Source organism: Pongo abelii, chromosome 14 (assembly GCF_028885655.2).
Source record: "Pongo abelii isolate AG06213 chromosome 14, NHGRI_mPonAbe1-v2.0_pri, whole genome shotgun sequence".
Classification (NCBI taxonomy): domain Eukaryota; kingdom Metazoa; phylum Chordata; class Mammalia; order Primates; family Hominidae; genus Pongo; species Pongo abelii.
The window spans coordinates 25,805,154-25,829,038 of NC_071999.2; the positions used below are offsets into that span (position 1 = coordinate 25,805,154).

At 39.8% G+C, this 23,885-nt stretch overlaps 1 protein-coding gene across 3 annotated transcripts in view; it reads right to left on the minus strand.

Moving 5' to 3' along the window:
- Positions 1 to 23,885, minus strand: part of MIPEP (mitochondrial intermediate peptidase) — a 159,506-nt gene that overhangs the window by 58,573 nt on the left and 77,048 nt on the right. For 2 of the 3 annotated variants that reach the window (XM_063714639.1, NM_001131265.1), the window contains 2 exon segments: positions 21,003 to 21,077; positions 17,152 to 17,271 (listed from right to left, as the gene is read on the minus strand). In XM_063714639.1, the coding sequence (XP_063570709.1) occupies positions 17,152 to 17,271; positions 21,003 to 21,077 (195 nt within the window). 3 annotated transcript variants of the gene reach the window in all.

A 23,885-nucleotide genomic window follows, 5' to 3' on the forward strand; every position in this document is an offset into this window, starting at 1 on the left:
GGATATGTAAACTCTTCAGGTTCTTGGTCCCTCCTTTCAAACAAATTTATCCTTTTATGAACAAATATAAAATTATCTGTCTCAGTGAAGCAATCCTCCTACCTCAGCCTCCCAAGTATCTGGGACTATAGGCATGCAACAACATGCCCAGCTAAGTTTATTTTTTGTAGAGACACGGTCTCGCCATGTTGCCCAGGCTGGTCTTGAACTCCTGGGCTCAAGCAATCTGCCCACCTTGCCTTCCCAAAGTGCTGGGATTACAGGCGTGAGCCACTGCACCTGGCCAATGTTGGGATTTTTAAAAAATTGTTCTTCTGTTGTCATTGTTTTATTTGTATGAGCTCTTTATGCAGCAAAATGTGAACCATATGTCATAGATGTTATAATTTAAAAAAACCAGTTTGTTTGCCAGTAGATTTTATTCATCATGTTTTATGAAAGAAGTTCAAATCTACTACTCTTTGCATTTGTGATTTCTTCCATTTCTTTTAAATTTACCATCCTTCTCTAAATGAAAAAGAGCTATCTGTCTATAGAAGCCTTTTTTAATGGCTTATGTTTTTCCATTTAAATGTTTACTCTATCTGGAATTTACTTCATGACAGTAAAACAGAGTAACAGAAAGAGCTCCAGTCCAAATGTCAGGCCATGTGTGTACTAATTCCGCCTGGAACACCTTAGGTAAATGCCTTAATCCTCACTCTATTCTGGCCCCATAGCATTACTCCAAAGTTTGGAAAGCTACACAAAGCTTCTTAGCTTCAGCACAAAACTGAACGGCCATCCTGGCCTCTGCATTACTCAGAGTATCAGGAACAAATAAAGAGAAAGAAATACTGTACTTCTATTTTGCAAGCTAACATAAAAACAGATCTCACTTTCCATGCCCTTCTCATTGACCCTCAGTTTCTCCCGCCTGCCGGGTTTGGGGCTTTCCTTATCCTACTCCCTCGTGCTCTGCTGGGAATTCCCACCCTCCCCTCTACCCGCACTAGCAGTTCCACTGCGATCAGTCTTGAGACCTTTAACCCTGTGGATACCCATGACTATGGCAGCACTGCTCTCCTGGCTGTCTTTCTGTATCCACTTTCTGTCCTCTTCTTTTTCCTCCCTTTTCTTCTGCTGAGCTTTCTAAAATCCAGTCATCAGCAAAACCACCTGTATTTTCCTCTGCCTTCTTTGAAGGTTCCTTTCACCTTTTTATTCTAAAAGAGACCCAGGTCTCTGCTAAGAATCATACTTCCCTTGCAACTTTTTCATGACACGGCTGGTTTCTCCCCAAATCCTGCATAAGACTGGGTCTGAAGGCAAGTAGGTGTTGGCTCTGGTTTTCACTGCCAGTTCCTTCTCCTTCAGAACACTCCAACTCTGATTTTGCTGACAGTGGACCACAATCCTCTTTACCCTTCACTACTGCAGTCACTAGCAGGAGAGTCCGTCCTTCTCACTCACTCCTTGAAGATTTCTTACTTCTGTTTTACTTCACTCTCACCAATCCTACTCCTGTTAGAATTCTGATGACAGCAATGCCCCCACAGCGAATCTTTCAAATGTTCTGTGTGGCAGAAAGAATAATGCCCTCTCCTCCAAAGATGTCCACATCCTATCCCTAGAACCTGTGAATGTCACCTTATTTGGAAAAAAAAATGGACTTTGCAGATGTGATTAAGTTAAAGATCCTGAGGTGAGAAGGTTATCCTGAATTATCTGAGTAGGCCCTAGTAAGAACCACAAGGGTCCTTATAAAAGAAAAGCAAGAAGTAGAAGGAGGGGGAAGGCAATGTGATGAGGGAAGCAGAGAATGCAGCCTGTGGCCCAGAGCCAGGGCACACCATCTGCCTCATGGAGTGGGAAGAGGCAGGGACTGGATGCTCTTAGGGGCCTCTGGAAGAAGTCAGCCCTGTTCACATCTTCATTCAGCCCCTTAACACTCACTGTGGTCTTCTCCAGAATTCTCAGAAAATACATTTTTGCTATATTAAGCCACCAAGTTTGTGGTAATTTGTTACAGCAACAATAGGTAACTAATGCTCTGGCCTCTTGACTCTTTGACCTTCTCTTCTTTTGTGATGATGTTCTTGGCCCTAACTCAGCCTCTCACTCCATGGTTACAATCTAGGCCTTGCCATTACTGTAACTGGAACCCCTTCATAATATCCATTCCAAGCATTTCTTTGCTCAACCATCACACCCTGTCTTTTCAGCTAACTCTCTAGTACCCTATCTCCAATCCCACTGGGACCTCACAATCCACTTCCAAATGTTCACCAGGCCAGAGCTCCCTCATATGCTCACTGTCCTCTGCCTTGTTAAATCCCACAGTCAGTTGTCATAGTTGCTCTGAATAACCCTCAGGTCCATGGCCTGCTCTTGGGCTATACTCTACATTCACTTGGCAAAACCACAGCCCTGGTGAAAGCTAGGCACCGAGTATGGCCAGGAAAAGCACACAACCATCCCCACAGCTCTCTTTTCAAACCAGTGGCGCTAACCCCACTTGGGCCCTTAACTTGGCCTGCAATCATAACTCACATCTCCACTCTGCCATCTCTCCCACTCTCCTCTATACCTGCTCCTCTCTCCTCAAATGCCAGCAGCACTGCCCCATTTGCATGCTCAGCTGGTGCCCTGCTTCCGATTGACTGAGCAAAGCCCCGGAAGAGGACTTCCACAACTCCATCTACCCACTGCTTGCATCTTTGTTCACACACCCTAAAGACGGTTAGGCTGTGCTCTCGGGCTCTTCGGGCTAACCCTTCCACCCGTGCAAAAATCCCTTCCCCTTGTCTATTCTCCCCTCATCACTGGATTTTCAGTCTTAATAGATCTTTCCCATTCACTTACACCTATTATTCACCTCATTAAAAATCCAAATGAGATCAATCAGTCCAGCAAAAAAACAAAAACAACCTCCCTTTATCCGTACATCTCCTCCAAGTCCAATTTTTCTCCTCTTGCAGGAAAACACCAGAAGTGCCTCTACTCACTGCCTCCAATTCCTCTCTCTCACTTTTCTTGATACCCACTCCATTTAGCCTTTGTCCCACCAACCACTCAACTGATAATGTTCTTATCCAGGTCAATAACGACCTTCACCTTGCTAAATCCAATAATTGTTGCTCAGTTCTCAGCTCTTCTACCCTAAAGGTACCATTTGATACAATCACTCACTCACTCTGCCTTGAAACATTTTCTTCAGTTGGTTCCAAGACATTACCCTCTTTTTCCTCCTGCCTCATTGGTGTCTCCCTCTCAATTCACCTTTTTTTTTTTTTGGTTCCTCCTCACTGTCCAGCCCTCTAAATGTTGGAATGCCCCAAGGCTCATCTTTTAGACAGATTGTTCCCATTTATACTTACTCTTGGGGTTGATCTCACCCAGTTCCTTGGCTTTTTGATACAATCTGTGTGGGGATGACTCCAAATGGGTATCACCAGCACAGACCAGCCCTCTGAACTTGTACCAACTGCCTATGTGACATCTTTTCTGGTTTGTTTAGTAGACGTCTTAAACTTAGTATTTCCTGATCTTCTGCTCTCCCTTAAGACCTACATTTCCCATAGTCTTCATAGTCTTCCCCATCTTTATTTTTTGAGGCAGGGTCTTGCCCAGGCTAGAATGCACTGGTGCAATCACAGCTCATTGCCTTGAAGCCTTGACTTCCTGGACTCAAGTGATCCTCCCACCTCAGCTTCCCAAGTAGCTGGGACTACAGGTGCATGCCACCATGCCCAGATAATTTTTTAGTCTACGTTGCCCAGGCTGGTCTTGAATGCCTGGGCTCAAGCAATCCTCTCATCTTGGCCTCCCAAAGTGCTAGGATTACAGGTGTGAGCCAGGATGTCTGGCCATCTTCTCCATCTTAATGGCAATGCCATCCTTTGGGCGCTCAGATCAAAACCCTTGCAGTAATTTTCAACTCACTTCTTTCTCTTACATCCCACATTCCATCTGTCAGTCCTCTGTTTGAAACCCTCCTATTTCATCCAGATTAGAGAAAACTTACACAAAGAGGACATTCAAGTGGCCTCTAAACATATGAAGAAGCACCCAGTATGAGTGGGTGTCATGAGACAAGTGCAAATTAAAACCACAGTGAGATCATTCTCCATGCTCCAGAATGGCTGAAGTAAAAAGGATTGATAACATCCTTTTAATTATAACTGGAGAGGATGAAGCAAATATCTAAATATTGCTGGTTGGAATGTAACTCATGATGATCACTTTGAAAAACTGGCAATAGCAAAATAAAACAAAAGTGTTCCCCATTTCACTCAGCAAAAATGAATGTTTATGTCCACCAAAAACCACATACAGGAGTATTCATAGGAACTTTATTCATAAAAGCCCCAAACTGGAAATAACTCAAATGTCCATCAATAGTGGAATAGATAAATAAGTTGTGGCATACTGGAAAAGAAAATACCACAAAGCAATGAAAAGGAACAGATTACTAAAACATGCAACAAGACAGTGGATCTCACAAACATGTTGTATAAAAGTCATTAGACACAAAAGAGGATTTCTGCATGATGCCACCTACATGAAGTTCAAAACAGGCAAAACTAGTGGTTAACTTGAAAGGGGGTCGCAAGAGCCTTCTGGATAACTGCAGATGTATATATTTTGATCTGCGTGGTGGTTCCACAGGCAAACATATTTCCAGAAGTTCATGGAGCTATAAATTAAGATTTGTGCACTTTATGTACATTATATCTCAATAAAAATGTAAAAACATTTCTCAATAAATATTTATTGGGTACATACTATGATAAGTAACTAACTGTTCAGGGCCCTGGGAAAACAATAAACAAATCAGAAATGAGCCATGCTCTTCTTTGAGGTTCACTCCAGTTGGGAAGATAGAAATGAATCAAATGGCATCAATACATTATAAACTGGGATGACCCATCTTAAGGGAAGGACCCCAGCCCTGGGAGACTGTGTAACAGAGGCTGGCCAGGTCTGGAGAAATGATGGTTCAAGCAGAAGGCAAAGGGAGCAGAAAGAGAGTACTCCAGGCAGCAGAAACAAGTGCCAAGACTCCAGTGCCAAAGGAAGCAGGGTGTGTCCTGCTGGAGGAAGCTTGGGTGACCAGACCACGCAGGAACTTGCAAGTGGGCAAAGGACTCTGACCTTTAGCTTAAGAGCAATGGAAGCCATTGAGGGTTTTAAGGGAAGAGACGTCATACTCAAATCTGTATTTAGAAAAGACCTCACTAATGCTGTGTGGATTTGAGAGTTGTATAGCAGATACTTCCTAGGACACTCATTAGGGGAAGACTGTGAGTCCAGTCTAGAGCTGCTCTATCCATGAGAAAAGGCAAGAAGAATATTAAGAGAAGGAAGTGACTGAGAACTGCAGATTTTATGTCTTTAAATTTACGTTGAACTGAGGTAATTCGTCTTCAAATCAGTGTGAGATACAGTACCCCAGGCTGCCTCCAGAGAAAGGGACCTGAGGAGGAGGGAGACTGTATTGTAAAGCTTTTGATACTCTGTGAATTTTTAATCATGCATATGTATTACTTACTCAACATACAATTAAAATTAAAAATTAACAACACTCAACTGGAGCCTTCCTCATATTGCTAACGCTGCCTTGACTCCCTGTTGGTGATAAGGCATAAAGGTAAAGAGGCATCACAATGGTCCCTGTGTCCAGCTCTCATTCCTTGTGAATAAGAACGGGATTTACCTCAGAAAATCACCAGAGAAAAGGCTTCCTGAAATAGAAACAGCCTAAATCTAAAAGACACATGTGCATCATTTAAGATACAAAAGTTTACCTGGTAAAGGAATAACTTCTACTAATAGCCTGGATTTTTAGTTCCTTATATCCAGCTTGTCAAATTGCAGGCCGAGAAGAAAAAAAGGGCAGCATTATTCATGAAAACCAAGACAAAAATGAAAGTTGGTGATTTGGCTCAAAGGACTATATTAAAAAAACAACTGGGTAGTCATAATTTCCTCATGTTTTAAATCACTGAAATCTAGAGTTGCAGCTGTCCCACAAACTGAAACCATATAAATTTTTAGAAAATGAGTCAATCATGAGATTAAAGTTTCAATTTATAACACTTCTGTGTTTTAGTTACGAAGTCATAAATAAATCTAGCATGACACAGAAAGTAAATATTTTTTCAGTTGTTTATGCAGGCAAAGAGGAAAGAAATTTAACATGCAATTAACCACTTAGGTGTTTCTAGATATGCACCATATGGTCTTTCTTCGTATTTAAGATAAAAACAAAAATAAATATTGTTTTCTTTAACCTAATGTTTGCTTAGCAACATCAAATATTCCAAGCTAGCTCAGCCCAGGCACTAACTTCACCTCATGGAAGAGACTTTCCATTTGCGGGAGAGCTGGGGCACAAGAATAGGAGGAAACTTCTTCCCCAGGGTGAAGAAAAAAACAAAGAATAGGAGGAATAAGCATGTTTACCAAATAGTTTAAATTGAATACTCTGGAGAGACAGCAGTAAATATTTAACCCGCCTGGGGCTCCAGTCCTATTGTTTAATAGACAATATATTTGTTTATACATTTAAAAACAGACACTTATGCCATTCTTTCAACCAACATCTGAACAAGTGTGGGATAAAAATAGCCAAGGTCCAAAGCAACCCTAAGATTTCTTTATAAGGACTCCCCATATGATCACGGTTACTTACCTTAGTTTAAAAATAACTAATGGGAACAATCTGATTGACATTTTAATCTAGATGACAGAAATTACTTAATGGATAATTATTTTCTTATCTTCATGTCTTATCAACTATTCTAAAATTAAAGCTTTTAAAGTAAAATCATTATATACTTGATGCTACATGAGGTCAATACGTGGTGCTACACTTTTATATTAACAACTGAAATAAAATTGTAAAGTCACCCATGAACAGCTTTAAGATATACAGTTAAAATTAAAAACATAAAAACATTTGAGAAACTGAGGTAGGAGGACAACTTGAGGCCAGGAGTTTAAATCTAGCCTGCGAAACATAGTGAAACCTCATCTCTACCAAAAAAAAAAAAAAAAGCTGGGAGTGGGGTGTGGTGATGAGTGCCTGTAGTCTTAGCTACCCGGGAAGCCGAGACAGGAGGGTCACTTGAGCCTTGAGGTTAAGGCTGCAATGAGCCATAATCGTGCCAATGCACTCCAGCCTAAGTGATGGAGCAAGACCCTGTCATATATATACACACACAATTGTTAATATGCTTGAGTATTTAAATGTCACCTATCTTCATATATTATATGTGTGTGTGTGTATATGTATATATGTGTATGCTCTATATATCGAACAAAGAAGCTCTTAAAAATTGACTATCGGCAGGATGCAGTGGGTCACGCCTGTAATTCCAGCACTTCGGGAGGCCAAGGTGGGCGGATAACTTGAGGCCAGGAGTTCAAGACCAGCCTGGACAATATGGCGAAACCACATCTCTACCAAAAACACAAAAATTATCAGGATGGTGGTGCATGCCTGTAATCCCAGCTACTGGGGAGGCTGAGGCATGAGAATTGCTTGAACCCGGGAGGTGGAGGTTGCAGTAAGCTGGGATCACTCCACTGCACTCCAGCTTGGGCAACAGAGCGAGACTCTGTCTCAAAAAAAACCAACCAAACAAAAATTGACTATCAAGGGAATCAGAGAACAGAAAAGAAAAGAAACTCTAGTAGTAATAATATATTAAAGCATTAACACCAAAATTGTGCATAACAATGCCATTTTCTCATGGTAGGTTTTAAATTTTTCTTCTTTTTGAGACTATTAAAAAAAAAAACTCCATATAGTAAATGTAACAGCACTCTCAAAATCTCTCTGCACTCTTCCATTATATTGATTTCATCTCCCTATTCTCATCTTTCCACATGGTTAAGAGGCGTGTTTGAAAGTTAATCCGGATGAGCACACTATGTAAACAACAGGGTTCGCCACTAGCTGCACTCCATCTCCAAGCTGGTACAGTGGTTACTTTCCTTTGCATACATAATCATGGTAACAGCAGTGTCAGCTTAAGAATCTACTCTAGAAATCAAGCAATTTTAACATGGGAAGCCCTCAAATTACACATAAGTTATATGCTAAAAGTTCATTCATTATTCCGTTACTTGGAACTCAGAACACACATCCAAAACAAATGTTCTATAAGTGATGTTTCAAGCCACTATACAGCCAATGTAACCCTAAAATAATAGAAAAGAGCAGAGCATTATACTGTTGTGATTGTAGCCGTAGAAACTGAAAAGAAAATGATGTTTAAAATTTTGGGTTTTGCTGGTACTTGAGAAAAGTTTGTTCCAATGAGAACATCATGCCAACCACACTGGCTGGCCCAGTCTGTGCCCTTTGACGGACACACCTCTGGGTAATCTCCTCTATTTCCCCTCATCCTACACAGCAAACTCTCCCTGTTCCCTGCTGCCCATTCCCACAGTTAGTACCTTCACTAGACTAATGACTCCCAAATCTACAGAGCTTCCACCTTGCTCTGTCTCCTGGGCTGTGGACCCACTGGCCCAACACTGTTCATCTCCACTTGGATATTCTACAGTCACATCAAATGAAACTCATCACCCATGCACTCCTCACTGCATGAAGCAGCTACCACCCCTCCTGTACTCTGTTTCTGAATGTCATCCCCACCCCGACAGATGGCTCATTTTATTAAAGCAGTGGGTGTCATTCCCACTCCTTCTCTTTTATCACCACCTCCCAAACTAGCAAGCACCAAACACCCAGGTCTGTCTGCTGGCTGCCATGAACCCCTAAAGCACTCCTCTATTCTGCCTGGTCATCTTGTTTCTTTAGCCTCCAGGAAAGCTTGCTGATGCACAACAAATAGGTGTAGGTTGCCACATCATCAAAGGTGAGGAAGAATGCAAGAGCCCTACAAAAACACAAAAGGCACCTTTTTCTCATGAATGTTTCAGGGAAGGAGCCTCCCTCTGGAAATTAGAAATGAGGATCCCAGTATAGCCTCAGTATTAGTTGTATATGCATCAGAATGTCTCAATCTTTTCATCTTTTATGCTCAGTCTCTCTGCTCACAACTCAAAGCAATTTGATAGGCTTGAGAACTATTTTGCTTAATAATGAGATGTTTGACAGGACAGCCAGATATAATGATGAATTGGTTAGCAAATACACATCTAAAAGGCTATTTCGAATACAGGCTCCATGAGAGCAAGGATTCTGGTCTACTTTATTTACTGTTATATCCATTGCTTAGACCATGTGGTAGCACGTAGTAGGCACTTAATAAAAAGATAACACATAAATATACATTATATCAATTATTAAAAATTTGTAGTTATCACAATATAAATACAAAAAGCAAATTATTGTACAACTATTTTAATTGGGATTGAAATAGTTTTCTTTATGCTAAAAAACAAAAGTGTGTTTGCTCTTTGGAGTGTCTGAATAAATTCAGCACAATTTTTGGCAGTTTTTTTCTAAAAACAGTTTGCTACAGATAGAAAATTATACTTAATATGAAATATATATCACTTCTACATAATTAGACTTAATAGAAATTAGTCTGAATAGAAACCAGTCTCCAGTAGCAGCAACCTTTCTCAACTAATACACCTTGAGTATACTGCAGCAAATCAGGTATATCTGATTATGTCCCCAATAAGTCTGCAGCACACACCTACTCAAAAAGATGGATAGGTAACCAATGTGTATAGATTATATAAATCCCCTGACATACTCTAGATATGTGTCTTGCCCCAAATCTCATGTCAAATTGTAATCCGCAACATTGGAGGTAGGGCCTGGTAGGAGGGGATTGGATCACTGGGGTGGATTCTCATGGTTTAACACTATCCCCGTTGGTGCTGTTGACACAATAGTTGGTGCAGTGACCCCGTTGGTGCTGTTGTAAGATCTGGTTGTTTAAAAGTATGTGGCACCTACCCTCTCTCTCTCTTGCTCCTGCTGCCATCATGTGAGACACCACTCTCCCCCTTTGCCTTCTGCCATGATTGTAAACTTCCTGAGGCCTTCCCAGAAGCTGAGCAGATGCCAGTGCTATGCTTCCTGTACAGCCTGCAAAAACCATGAGCCAATTAAACCTCTTTTCCTTATAAATTACCCAGTCTCAGGTATTTATTTGTAGCAATGTGAGAATGGATTAATACATATAATACATCCCTCATCCCCTCTCTCGGGTAAATTAGAATAATATTTTTCGGTGTTTTTTTTTTTTTTTTTTTTGAGACAGAGTCTTGCTCTGTCGCCCAAGCTGGAGTGCAGTGGTGTGATTTCGGCTCACTGCAACTGCCACCTCCCAGGTTCAAATGATTCTCCTGCCTCAGCCTCCCCAGTAGCTGAGACTACAGGCATGTGCCACCACGCCCAGCTAATTTTTTTTTTTTGTATTTTAGTAGAGACAGGGTTTCACCATGTTACCTGGGCTGGTTTCGAACTCCTAAGCTCAGGCAATCTGCCCACCTCGGCCTCCCAAAGTGCTAGGATTACAGGCATGAGCCACCACACCCAGGCAAATTAGAGTAATTTTTTTTTTTTTTTGGGACAGAGTCTCGCTCTGTCGCCCAGGCTGGAGTGCAGTGGTGCAATGTGGGCTCACTGCAAGCTCCGCCTCCCAGGTTCACGCCATTCTTCTGCCTTAGCCTCCCAAGTAGCTGGGACTACACGCGCCCGCCACCACGCCCAGCTAATTTTTTGTATTTTTAGTAGAGACAGGATTTCACCGTGTTAGCCAGGATGGTCTCAATCTCCTGACCTCGTGATCTGCCCGCCTTGGCCTCCCAAAGTGCTGGGATTACAGGCATAAGCCACTGCGCCCGGCCTAGGATAATTTTTAACTAATGCTAACACAGTGTCACTATAATATGCCAGTTTGTTGCTGGATGCAAAAATAAAACCCTAAACTTGGAGTGAATCCTATTCACAAGAAACATGTCTTCTTTTCATATTCTTTGTTGGTGTTTGTTCTAACAAGAAGGACCAAATATCAACATATCTTCAGTCCCAGTAACTGCTTTCCTAAAATAACTTTTTCATTCTAGCTTTGAACAACTTTTATGCCATCAAGATAGTGAATTTTAAATTGTGAGTTGTAAAGAAAGACAATTTTCTTAGACGTATTATTATATTTTCATGTAAATACTTAGAGTGCTCAGAACTTTCTTATTCTGTTTTCAATTTGAGGTCGCTAAAGGGCAAAAAGGAGTCTCACTGGTGGCAAGATTTATTCAGAGAACACTGTCACTCTGAGAACAGCTGTGCTGGAGACACAGCTTCACCACCCAAACCCACAAGCCTACCAAATTAGGTCAAAACACTAAAATACAACTGCTTAACAGATCTTCAAAACCTAGAGTCAGCTGTTCATGTTTTGTACTTGAAAAATACACATTAGAACAGAGTCAGAGGATCAAAGGCTAGAAGTTTCATCCCAGAGCTTTCTGGACACGACTGTATCTCAACTGTGTCAGAGACGAGGGTGAAAATGTAAAATTATAAACCTAGGATGCTACAAAAATACAAATATCACATTTTCTATTTCCTGAATTAAAAATAGGAGAGATACACAATCACTTAGGAAAAATATTCTGAGAAGAGACAGTCATGAATATAAAAAACACAACAACACAACACTGTTCTCTAAATGGAAGAGAAGTGGTAACAGCAGAAGGTGAGCCTGTTGGTATATGTTGTACTATTGCCCTTTATTCACAAATGAGTAGAAACTTTTGGATTTCCAGCATCAAGCTACTGTTAGATGGAATAGAAAGTAAGTACAAATTAGCCTATATTTTATACAGAGTGACTCAGCATGCACACAAATATCAATAAATTGCCGACACTAGAAGGCTATTTACTGACTTGTAAAGAAAGCATCATTATTTAATATGGAATATCTGTGGAGCTGCCCCTATTAAATAGTTACAGTCATGTAAATGCAATTTTCCAAAGTATGACTTACATAAAGCTAGTGCCTAGAAATTATCCATGAAGACTTCCAGGGTTAATACATTTGAGGATAGAGACTCAAAATGTTTGTTAGCATATCACAGACTCCAAGTGGTTCCTCAGTAGAGAAGCCAGCTTAATGTTGTTTAAACCAGTATTGCTCAAAGATAACTAATGCGACACTTTATTCCCAAGATGAGTTATTAATGCACTTAAAGAATTGCTAATATAGACACATGCAAAATCACTGTCTAAAAGTTTGTACCAGATTATGTACCTACATTTGTATCAACTCCATAGCATTATAAATACTCTTCATTGCTTATATTTTCCTTTTCTCATTGTTTAATTTGGGGGAATAAAAGGATTCATTTCAGAAAAACAATTTTTGGAGACAAGTTTACAGGGGGAACACTGTCACTCTTTGGCCCGCATGGGAAGGCGCTACAAAGTCATCTTCTATCCGATATGGAAGTTGAAAGCCTTGCAGTCGTCCCATTCCCGTGGATCTTGCTCATCATCCCAATCCATATATCCAGTCACCCCCGCTGCACTGATTGTGCCTTCTGCACTGTTCTCAGGTCTGTTTCAATCTTCCACTCCCCACAGTCACTGTCCTAGTTTGAGCCACCAGCAGCTTTGCCAAGGTCCATTCTTGGCATACTCCATACCTTGTAGCCCAGATCACCTTTTAATCCTTGGAAGTGTCTTCTATCTACCAAGACTATATGTCTACTATTAGTAGAAAGAATGAGAAAGTCATCAACCATGTACCCACTAATCAGTTTAAGAAAATATTTCTAAGACTCCTGTGAATCCACTCCTATGAATTCTGTGCTTATAATTCCCTCACTTTTCTTTATAGTCTAATCACATATGTATTTATCTGACAATGTACTGCTTAGTTTTGCATCACTCTGAACTTTATATAAATGTACTAGTTTGATTCATCTGGTATTCATTTATTTCACTTTACCTTATGCTTGTTAGGCTCATCAACTGGGGCCCTCAATTTCCATAGCTGAACAGTATTCCAGCTGTATGAACAAATTGTTTACCCATTTCTCTGATGACAATCACTTGAGTTCTTCCCAGAATCCTCCCCCTCACCTTTTTTTTAACTACTTACAACAAGTGCTGTTATAAACCCTCCTATTTTTTCATGCCTGGTACAGAAAAGTATACCTGGTAGAGAAAGTACAACATTTTTTTTTCTAGGTTATATTAGGAATTGAATTGCTGGGTCATAGGGTAGTCCATATTCAGATTTCACAGATCTGTTCTGCAAAGTGGTTATACCAATTTGCTCTCCTACCTGCAGTGTATAAGAGTTCCTGTGACTCCACATCCTTGCCAACATCTGATACTGTCAATTGTTTTATTTTTTGCCAAACCAGTGATAGTAAAATATTTTAGGAGTATTGTAATGTGGTTTTATAATGTGCATTCCCTGATTAATATTTGTTATTTTATGTCATTTTTTGCATATCCATGTCTTTTGCTCATTCAAAGTAATTTAAAAATATATCCTTTTCCAATGGCTAGGCATGGTGGCTCACACCTGTAATCCTAGCACTTTGGGAGGCGGAAGCGGGCAGATCACTTGAGGTCAGGAGTTCAAGACCAGCCTGGCCAACATGGTGAAACCCTGTCTCTGCTAAAAAATTAGCCAGGCATGGTGGCAGGTGCCTGTAATACCAGCTACTCAGGAGGCTGAGGTGAGAGAATTGCTTGAACCCATGAGGCAAAGGTTGCAGTGAGCCGAGACTGCACCACTGCACTCCAGCCTGGGCAATAGAGCGAGACTCCATCTAAAGCGGGGGTGGGGGGAAGTAAGTTTTATGCTATGTGGTATTTAACTTTAAATATCATTGAATTTGTCAGTCGTTTGCTTTATATTTAATGGCTTTTCCATTGTATCTAGAAGATCCCCAACTTACTTAACATTTTTAACTTTAAGATTTTTCAACTCCACAGTGGTGTGAAAACAATATGCATTCAGTAGAAACTGTACTTCAGGTGCCTGACAGCCATTTTGTTTTTCACTTTCAGTGCAGTATTCAATAAATTACATGAGATATTCAACACTTTATTATGAAATAGACTTTGTGTTAGATGAGTTTGCCCAACTGTAGGCTAACATAAGCATTCTGAGCACATTTAAGGTAGGCTAGGCTAAGCTATGACATTCAGCAGTGTAGGGGTATTAAATGTATTTTTGACTTACGATAGTTTCAACTTGCAATGGGTTATTGGGACTTGACCGCATCGTAAGTTGAGAAGCATCTGTATAAAATATAAGATACTCAGAGTGGGTATAAAAAACACTATCATGGCCAGGCGTGGTGGTTCATGCCTGTAATCCTAAGCCTTGGGAGGCCGAGGCAGGTGGATTATCTGAGGTCGGGAGTTCGAGACCAGCCTGGCCAACATGGTGAAACCCAGTCTCTACTAAAAATACAAAAATTAACCAGGTATGGTGGCGCACACCTGTAATCCCAGCTACTCAGGAGGCTGAGGAAGGAGAATTGCTTGAACCCAGGAGGCAGAGGTTGCAATGAGCCAATATTGTGCCACTGCACTCCAGACTAGGAGTCAAAGCAAGACTCCATCTCAAAACAACAACAACAACAACAACAACAACAAAAACACTATCAAAAAAAAAATTCTTTTGTATCATCTTCTAAAATTTAAAGCGTTACTTTTCACATCCAGTCTTTAACTCTATTTTTTGTGTGCAGTGTGATACAGAGGTGCATTTTTTTTCCATATAGATGATCAATCACTACAACACCATTTTAAAAAATTGTTCCTTCTTCACCCAATAATCTACACAGTGTCACTCAACCTATATTCGAGAGTCTATTAATTTGCTGAGTCTGCCGTTGGGCTCTTGCTCCTGTTCCACTGCTATCTGCGCATCCCTACACCAGTGTTAGACTGTCTTAATTCCTACAGGTTTATTTGAATCCTGAGTGGTCAAGTCCACCAACTTGATTTCGGGAATGTTATAGGCTTGATGAATGAATTGACAAACAAATGAAGAAATGCAGAAGTTTCTAAGTAGGAAGAGTAGGCTATTTGTACAAATCTAAACAAACTCTCAGACACTTTTTTTTAAAGGCAAGACTTAAAATAATGTCTTTTTTTCTCTAAACATAGCTATGCTTCTTTTAAAGACCTCTTAAAACAATTTATACAAAGAGTGAGCGATGGCTACTGAACGTGAATTGTGGAGCTAATCCCAGTAAAGAGAGACATCTTTCTATTTTCTCAAAAGGAATTAGGACAAGGCATATGGACTTAGCATCACTCTTCCTTTCAAATTAAAAGTGATTTATGGATTGTTGATTCAGAATTTGGTTGCCACTAATACTTCATCTTTGTATGTTAAATGATTACAGAGAAGAAATCTGGATGGTAAGAAAGTTGAGTTTTCTTTCAAAAAGAGACATAATTACTTTGTTACAAGACCTACGACAAAAAAGGGCAGAAGGCAAGCAACTCAGTCAAACTGAAGTTTTGCAGCTTTGGCAAGCATCCCAGTTCTCCTAATGTTAGTCTTCCTAGGACTTTACTACTTACTGGTCATGAAGTTTAACTCATATCCAGAAAGAAGAATATAAGATGAGAACAAAAACATACAAGCCCAAAAGCAGGTGAATCAGGCAATGCTCTGTGAACTGGAAAATGCTAGTAAAATCTAGACAATTGTTATTATTTATTCCATGAATAAATAGTTAGATTATTCTTATCACTGTAAATTTTCACTAACACAGATAATCAAGAGCCTGGCAGTAGAAAGTATTAGAACAGTAAATTACGTGTAAGATTAAAAAGAGTTAGTTAGTATGACTGACATATACCTGTAGCAGATAATTAAGGTTCTAAGCCAATTGAAAACTAATGACAAGAGGTATTATGAAGATAAAATATCCTGTTGCTTCATTTGTCTGGTAAATATGATCTTTTCCCATGCATATCTGAGCATTAGGACCTGAAGATTTAGTGGACAATTGTAGTTTATTGATTAACTTAATCTCTTAGCACAACATATTCTGCTATTCAATCTTAGAGCAAATAAAACCACTTGACATTTATTCTGCTTTTTATAGTTTACAAAACACTTTCAAGTTACCTCTCCTTCTGTTAGACCAACTAGGCTAGAAGGACACAAACCTCAACCTACCGGTAGTTACCAAACCATTCGGTCTGGGGAGATTGCCAGAGAATGAAAGGAACCCAGAAAAACACAGAGCTGAGAAGCGGAGAGAGAAACATTTCTAACGATATTGTGGGAGACCTAAATCCAACTTACTTGAAACACCCCTATACCCCTGCACTTTTCAGTTATAAGACTCAATAAATTCCCTTTTCTGTTTAAGACCATGTGAACCGCGTTTCTATCACCTGCACCTGAGAAAGGCCTGGGTAACGTTAAGTCAGTCACATTGCTAACTGCACCAAGAATCACACTGTTAATTGCACTAGGAGTCACGGTGCTCAACTGCTCCTTACAGGAGCCTTTGAGTGATGAAAAAAGCCTGTTTGTTTTGAACCCCAATACAATCACTTAACTACCTAGATGATCTCAGACAGGACATATAATGTGCATGTGCCTCCAAATGAGCCCCAAATACAAGGATATAATTTAACTTATAAGGTTATTTTGAGAGCTAAATTAGAGATCTTTTCCCAAAGGAATTAGATAGAGTCTGGCGCCTAGAATCCAATAAATGGTAACATTGCTCCTGCTCTCTCTCCTGACATGGTACTCAATAAGATAAGATATGTAAAGCATCTATTATAATTCCTGGTACAATGTAAGATACTCAATACATGTTAATTCTCTTTGCAATAAAAATGATTCAGGATTGGTAATCACATTCATCTTACATCACTATTTTTCACATTGTAGAAAAATAACTAAAAAGAAGAATATAGACCAACTCCAATGGCCTTTCTAACCCCCACATTTCCAGAAAGGTACAAAAACACTGCTAGAGGGAGGAAAATAAGAACATATAAATGGGTAGTTGGAAATATTAAACAAACCAGGCAATTTCCAGCATTTGAGCCATGTGAAGCCTCAACATAAATGTAGGGATTTCAAGTTCTCCAAAGGGGAAGATAATCACAAGCTACAGAAGTAATAGCAGAACCACTCAATACACAAAACAGAAGCCAAATGCTGGACTCACAGTATCTGGAACGTATGGTAGGCCATAGAATTTCTCTTGTGTTTCCTTGAGAATGTCTGTGGTTGAATTCCTCAGGGGATGCTTCCCATGGTAGATTTGATCCAGAGTGGCATAAAAGACCTGGATAGATAAAAACATCTACTTAGTTTTGGTCATCCATCCTCACATCAAGATGTGGTAGACCAAAGATGCTATAAGTGCACCAGAAGAACAGTTACCAATCACAGTTGAAAACAGTCACAAAAATAAACTTATATGGTTTGAAATGTATTTCATACCACATTTAAGACCATGCTAAAGATGAAAAGGAATGCTCTCAACCTTTTCATAAATAAGAATATTAAAGAACTTTGAATCATACCCACAAGATACTCTTTATGTACAATGGTGGCAAACTAAATATGTGACACAAAACTGGAATTTTGCCAAAATATATGTAGACAGAAGGCCGGGCGCAGTGGCTCACACCTGTAATCCCAGCACTTTGGGAGGCTGAGGCGGGAGGATCACGAGGTCAGGAGATCAAGACCATCCTGGCTAACACAGTGAAATCCCGTTTCTATTAAAAATACAAAAAAATTAGCCAGGCGTGGTGGTGGGCACCTCTAGTCCCAGCTACTCGTGAGGCTGAGGCAGGAGAATGGCGTGAACCCGGGAGGCGGAGCTCGCAGTGAGCCGAGATCGCTCCACTGCACTCCAGCCTGGGAGACAGAGAGAGACTCCATCTCGAAAAAAAAAAAAAAATATATATATATATATATATATATATATATAGACAGAAATATACAAAACCAGTTACAACTTTAGACCTGCTGGATCTAACAAATTTTGTTTGGTTTCCTCCTGGAATCCTGATATATCTTAAATGAGAGAAATGAAACGGTAAGAATTCTAGTTTTGTGATGAAAGGTAGAAAGAAAATTAAATAGGTGTAGTGGGGGTAGAGAAAGAAATAGCAATGCAGCGTCTCGTGAGTACAGATGTATCGAAGAATTCTGGTGCAGCTGTTGGAGAGGTTGGAACTAGACTCCCACACCTGGTGTCAGGAAGTACAAAGGAAGCAGCTGCTATATAGGGAGGGCTCAACTAGATGACCAAGGGAAAAAGAGCACTCTCCTCTGAGTAGAGGATATAGGCCACTGAAACACAGTGGGAGAAGAAAGCATTAAAGAAAGTTTGGACATGAAATCTGCTGTTTACGAAGTACTGAAAACTAAATTTTGCAAAGAAATCTAAAATAAACATAAAGCATTTTTTCACTGCAACATCTGACTCAAATATTGTTTTTGAACACTGACTTGAACATTTGACTTCATGCAGGCAAGTAGAAAATGCTTTATTTTAAAGGACAAATTTTGACATGCAACTATGCTTCTGATACGTATCTTTGTGATTCAGAAATGGGATTTGTAGAGAATGTGCAGCTGTTGACTTGAAAGAAGTGAGGATTAGTTTGGTTAAAAGAAAAAATTTAAATGACCTCTAGCTTCTGGCTGCATCTAGATATAGAATCATGGTTCTAAATTATAAAGTTAAGTTTAAACCTTCCCTAGAAAAATACAGACATTTCCTAAATATAAATATTGCTTTCTTCTAACTGGTAATCTAAACATATAGCTAAATATAGCTCTTTCAATTCTACATTTTATAATGAGTAACAATGCATAAAGATAATCAGAGAGGCCAAAATTACTCAATGTCTTACCTATATTCTAACAGAGTAAATTATCAGGAACTGAAACTCTTACATTCTAACCTCAACTGAGGTGTTATTTTGCCCCAATATATAAATAAATCAGAATTCAAGAGTTTCGTTTCTTCAATTATGCCTTTTACAAAATGATATAAACATGGGGTAACTTTTTTGAATTATAACAGAGCAAAATAAATTAAATATGAAAACAGAGCAAAATAAATTAAATGTGCATTCTTTTTATGCTTATTTGCTGATAAACTAAACAATTTCAAAGACATGAGCCTATCTGCCTATCCAAGGAGTCATGCATTCCTGGGGCCAAGAAACTTACTAAGTCACAGAAAAATAAAGAGCCTATTTTTAAAACAATAATTTTAAAAAATGTACAGTTTTAAAAACACTGTTTTTTTGTTTTTGTTTTTGAGACGGAGTCTCGCCCTGTAGCCCAGGCTGGAGTGCAGTGGCGCGATCTCGGCTCACTGCAAGCTCCGCCTCCCGGGTTCACGCCATTCTCCTGCCTCAGCCTCCCGAGTAGCTGGGACCACAGGCGCCCGCCACCACGCCTGGCTAATTTTTTTGTATTTTTAGTAGAGATGGGGTTTCACCGTGTTAGCCAGGATGGTCTGGACTCCTGACCTCGTGATCCGCCCGCCTCGGCCTCCCAACGTGCTGGGATTATAGGTGTGAGCCACCGCGCCCGGCCTTAAAAACACTGTTTATGTCCCCATAGAAAGTTGAAACAATTCACTTCCTTTCCACCCGTGTTTGTCTCCACTGTCCAAGTGTAATATAAAAGCTGAACCCAGGCAGCTCCTCTACCAGGACTTTGTCTCTCTCTGTCTCTAGGGGGCTATTGTTTTTGGAGGGTGGAGGAGGGAAAGGTTGGTTTTCCATTTTAGAAGAAAATTATCAGAACAATTTTTCAAGAAGAAAGCCACAAAACAGACTTTTAAAAGCCAGGCCTTCTACTAAAGACACCAGCAAATCAAGACTTTCGCCAAGTAATGTTAATTTTTAAAAATAACTCAGAAATCCTTTAAAAATTATATTGATATGAATAGATACTGAGTAAGGTAAAGCAAATATAGATTCATGGTTTTGTCTATATAATAGATTTCCTTCACTGAAACATGTATTTCATATTTCAAGGTACAGAAAAACAGAGCACATTTATTACCTTCTAAGGACTGAATTTTACAAAACTATAAAGCAATTAAATAGTGATTACTTTGTTAAACAGGTAACTGAATCATCATAAAGTGAATACTGCTTAAGATGAAAGATGGGTGTTTAAGGTGTTTACATAACTCTCAAGATCTGAAGAGGAGTGAGAATTCCATAAACAATCTCAGTCATTACAAACATCTACGCATCTGGTGTCATGCAGAACTGGCATCCAGATGGTTCATGAAAGTTTTCTGGTCTTCATCTCAAAACCTGGGAAGTTGGTTTTGAATATTATCTAAAACTAACAGCAATTACTATCTAAACTTCAAACCTAAAAACACAAAAATTTTAAAAAGATACAAAATGAATAAACATATATATATATAATTAAGTTTGAGCCTTAATTTAGCTGGTAAAATGTGTGATTTAGAAGAAGTCATGTAAATTTTCTAAGCTTTCATTTTTTCCCAACTGAAAATGGGAAATAGTATTTTTTTTTTTTGAGACAGAGTCTCGCTCTGTTGCCCAGGCTGGAGTCAGTGGCAAGATCTCGGCTCACTTCAACCTCCACCTCCCGGGTTCAAGCGATTCTCCTGCCTCAGCCTCCTGAGTACCTGGGATTATAAGCACGCACCACCACGCCCGGCTAATTTTTGTATTTTTAGTAGAGACGGGGTTTCACCGTGTTGGTTAGGCTGGTCTCGAACTCCTGACCTCGTGATCCGCCCACCTCAGCCTCCCAAAGTGCTGGGATTACAGGTGTGAGCCACTGTGCCTGGCCAGGAAATAATTTTATTCAACGCCTACTTCATAAGGGCAGTGTGAGGACTAAATGAGTCAATTTTGGTCAAGTTCTTTGAACTCAGATGAAAGATGTTTTAGAAGCATAATTATTATAATAAATAGGTATCATTGGCAAGAATTTAAAGTTATATATTTATTTGGGATAATGACTCCAGAAAGCTTCAGAACAAAGGGACATACATACCTGAAGTTGCATATCAGCTGCAGCACAAACCTTTTTAGATTCACAAAGACGAGACACCATATTTTTTGGCAGTGGCTTGATAAAACAAAAGAATATATATGTGAGTAAACTGCGTAATAAGTCACTGCACTATGTATATTATAAGTCAGGAAATTTAAAAATAACATCAAATGTAAAATGAGTAATAGAATTTCATTATAGTTTAAACATAATAACTTTAAATATTTTAGTTGGCAAGACAACATGAATAAATACATTCTGTTTAATTTCAAAAAGTGGTAATTGTCAAATAAGGGTTTGTACATGAAAATACAGGATTATGTGGAACTAAGACACTGGCGCCGATCTTTAAAAATCTATTTAAAACCTCAAAGGGAATACTTTTTCTGTTCCTTTGCTATCAGTGAGCACCTTTTCAAATACTCTCTTGACTTTTAAGTGCATATAATCACTGACAATAGGACTAAAAGATGAAAATGTCAAGAAATAAATGGTAACTCATGGTGTCAGCCAGTGTTAAAGCTAAACTGACATCCTAACAAATAGTCATAATAATGAATTGCAGATTATTTTCTTTTCCAATCTGAAAGAACTGTAGAGCTTGGACACTTAGTTTAATGTCCCTATGTGATTTAAGGCTTTCTTTTTGAGATGAATTAGGCCTAACCCTATAACATACAGATCCTCTTAGAAATAAATTAATAATGTAGTTGAACAAGAACTTTCCTCAATCTTACTCTAGTTTAAAATCATTAATACCGATGTTTATTAAAGAAAGATACCGATTTACAACCTAATGAAGCTAAAAGCCCCTCTAAAGAGAAACACATTATATAAAGACCAATAGCAAGTTACTCAGTGGTATGGTCGTATAAATTAACCACCTGTGAATGAGAATGTGGGCTGTCTGCTGCAAGCGGAAACTAGCCACTGCTTTGTAGGAGTCTACTCCCAGGGCCTAGAACAGTGCCTGGAGCCGGCAGACACTCAGGAAAGATTTGTGAAGGAATGAACTAATAGAAGAACTGCTAGGAAATGGCTTCTTAAGTGAAAGACATAGAATCTGCTGACTGCTCAGATGGCAAACCTACAGCCTTTTCTCTTTCCATTTGGCAGCAAGAGAAGTAAACTAGGCAGAAAAGACAATATTTTTAAAGAGCTAAGACACAGATGGGAGGAAGCTACATAGTGTGAATTCTGGTACAGGTCGCAGGCCTGGGGCTTTCTGATACCGGGGGCACTCGTCTTGTATGAAAGAAATATTTCCTCAAACAGGATTTTTAACAGTCAAGATTTATTTAAGTCATATCTGCCAATAGATTGCGTCAAAATGTTCACGTTTCTTTAAACCTTACTTTATATCCTATTTTATGTTGTTGACAGGATTCATGCTACATTTAAAAGATTTTTCATGCTTCACCAAGTTTTAATAATTTTTACAAAGAAAGTGTATGTGGAAGAATGACACTGAAACCATCTTTGCAGAATTGTAAGTAATAAGAAGAGAAGTCTAACATGACTGACTCCATCCTGCTTCTAACCTCTCAGGCTACATTTGTCTTTAGCTTATTCTAGTGCAGAGGCCAAGATAACTATAAGAAAAATTTGGTTTATAGTTAAACTTTGAGGCTAGAAAACCTGACCTTCCTGCTTGTTTGGGGACTGAAGCCACATTCCTAAGGCTGGATTGGAATTATGGTAGGGGCCTGGACTTTGCTAAACAATAGATACACTTAAACAATCACCTGCCACTGCTAAGTTTGCTTTTCTATAAGTTGCTCACTACCAGAGTCACATAGCCAGAGGCTATAAGACTTGTAACTTCCCCAGCTACTCCTGTAAATAACATCACTATTGTGGAACCTAAAGAACTGGTCTTTGAGATATTTTTCAGATTTAGCATTTCGACAAACGAAGAGATGCTACCTGGTCCTGAGACCCACCCCCCAACCAGGAACAGACTCAGCTGTGCAGTTTAGACACTCCTATGATTTCATCCACAGCTTACCAACTGTTTCAGTTCCCTAGGCCCCTGCCTGACAACGTATCTTTAAAAACTCTAGCCTCCAAGTTCTCAGGGAGGTGGATTTGAGAAACGCCTTCTGTTTTCCACTTAGCTGGCCCTGCTATGATTAAACTGTTTGTTGCAACATTTGCTGTTCTCGGCACATTAGCTTTTCTGGGCAGTGGGCAAGAAGAACCCATTGAGCTGTGACAATATTTTCTCATTTAACTAACACATATGAAGACCATGTAAGCAAGCACTGCATTAGGCACAAGGGGCACAAACAGTGGGCAACAGCCGGTGTCTGCCCCCAAAACTTCTCAGCTAGCATTCTCCACGTAAGCACCAATTCCACGGTTACTAACTGTAATGCGTGCAGGGAAGAAAAGGCCTGTAGGGGACGGGATGTGAGCTGTGACCTTGAAAGGCTTGATGGATGTAGGAGTGAGATTTGCAAAATGAACAGGTGTTAACTAGACAAGAGAAGGATGGATGGGAAGGGGAAAGAAGCATTTCAGGCAGAAGACACAGCACATGCAAAGGGCAGGAAAGAACAGGGCTGTTGGCAGAAGGTGGAAGCCAGCAGAAGACAGGAAAGGAGGTCCCCATCGGAGAAGCCAGGAAGCTGAGCCACGCCGGGTCCCATCTCCACCCTGAGAAATAAAAAAAAAATTCTGAGCTCCTAACCGACTGAACAGACCCCCTGTTGGCCAAAGGGACCCCAGAGAAACCTTGGAAACTGAGTTCCAGACCATGACAGGATGGGCAGTTGGTCGTGCCTCACTCTCCCCCTCCCTCGCTCACTGCCATTAGGCTTTCTTCCCTACCAGCAAACCAGACACTGCCTCTAAAAAAAGAAAATACGTATTTAGAAAAAA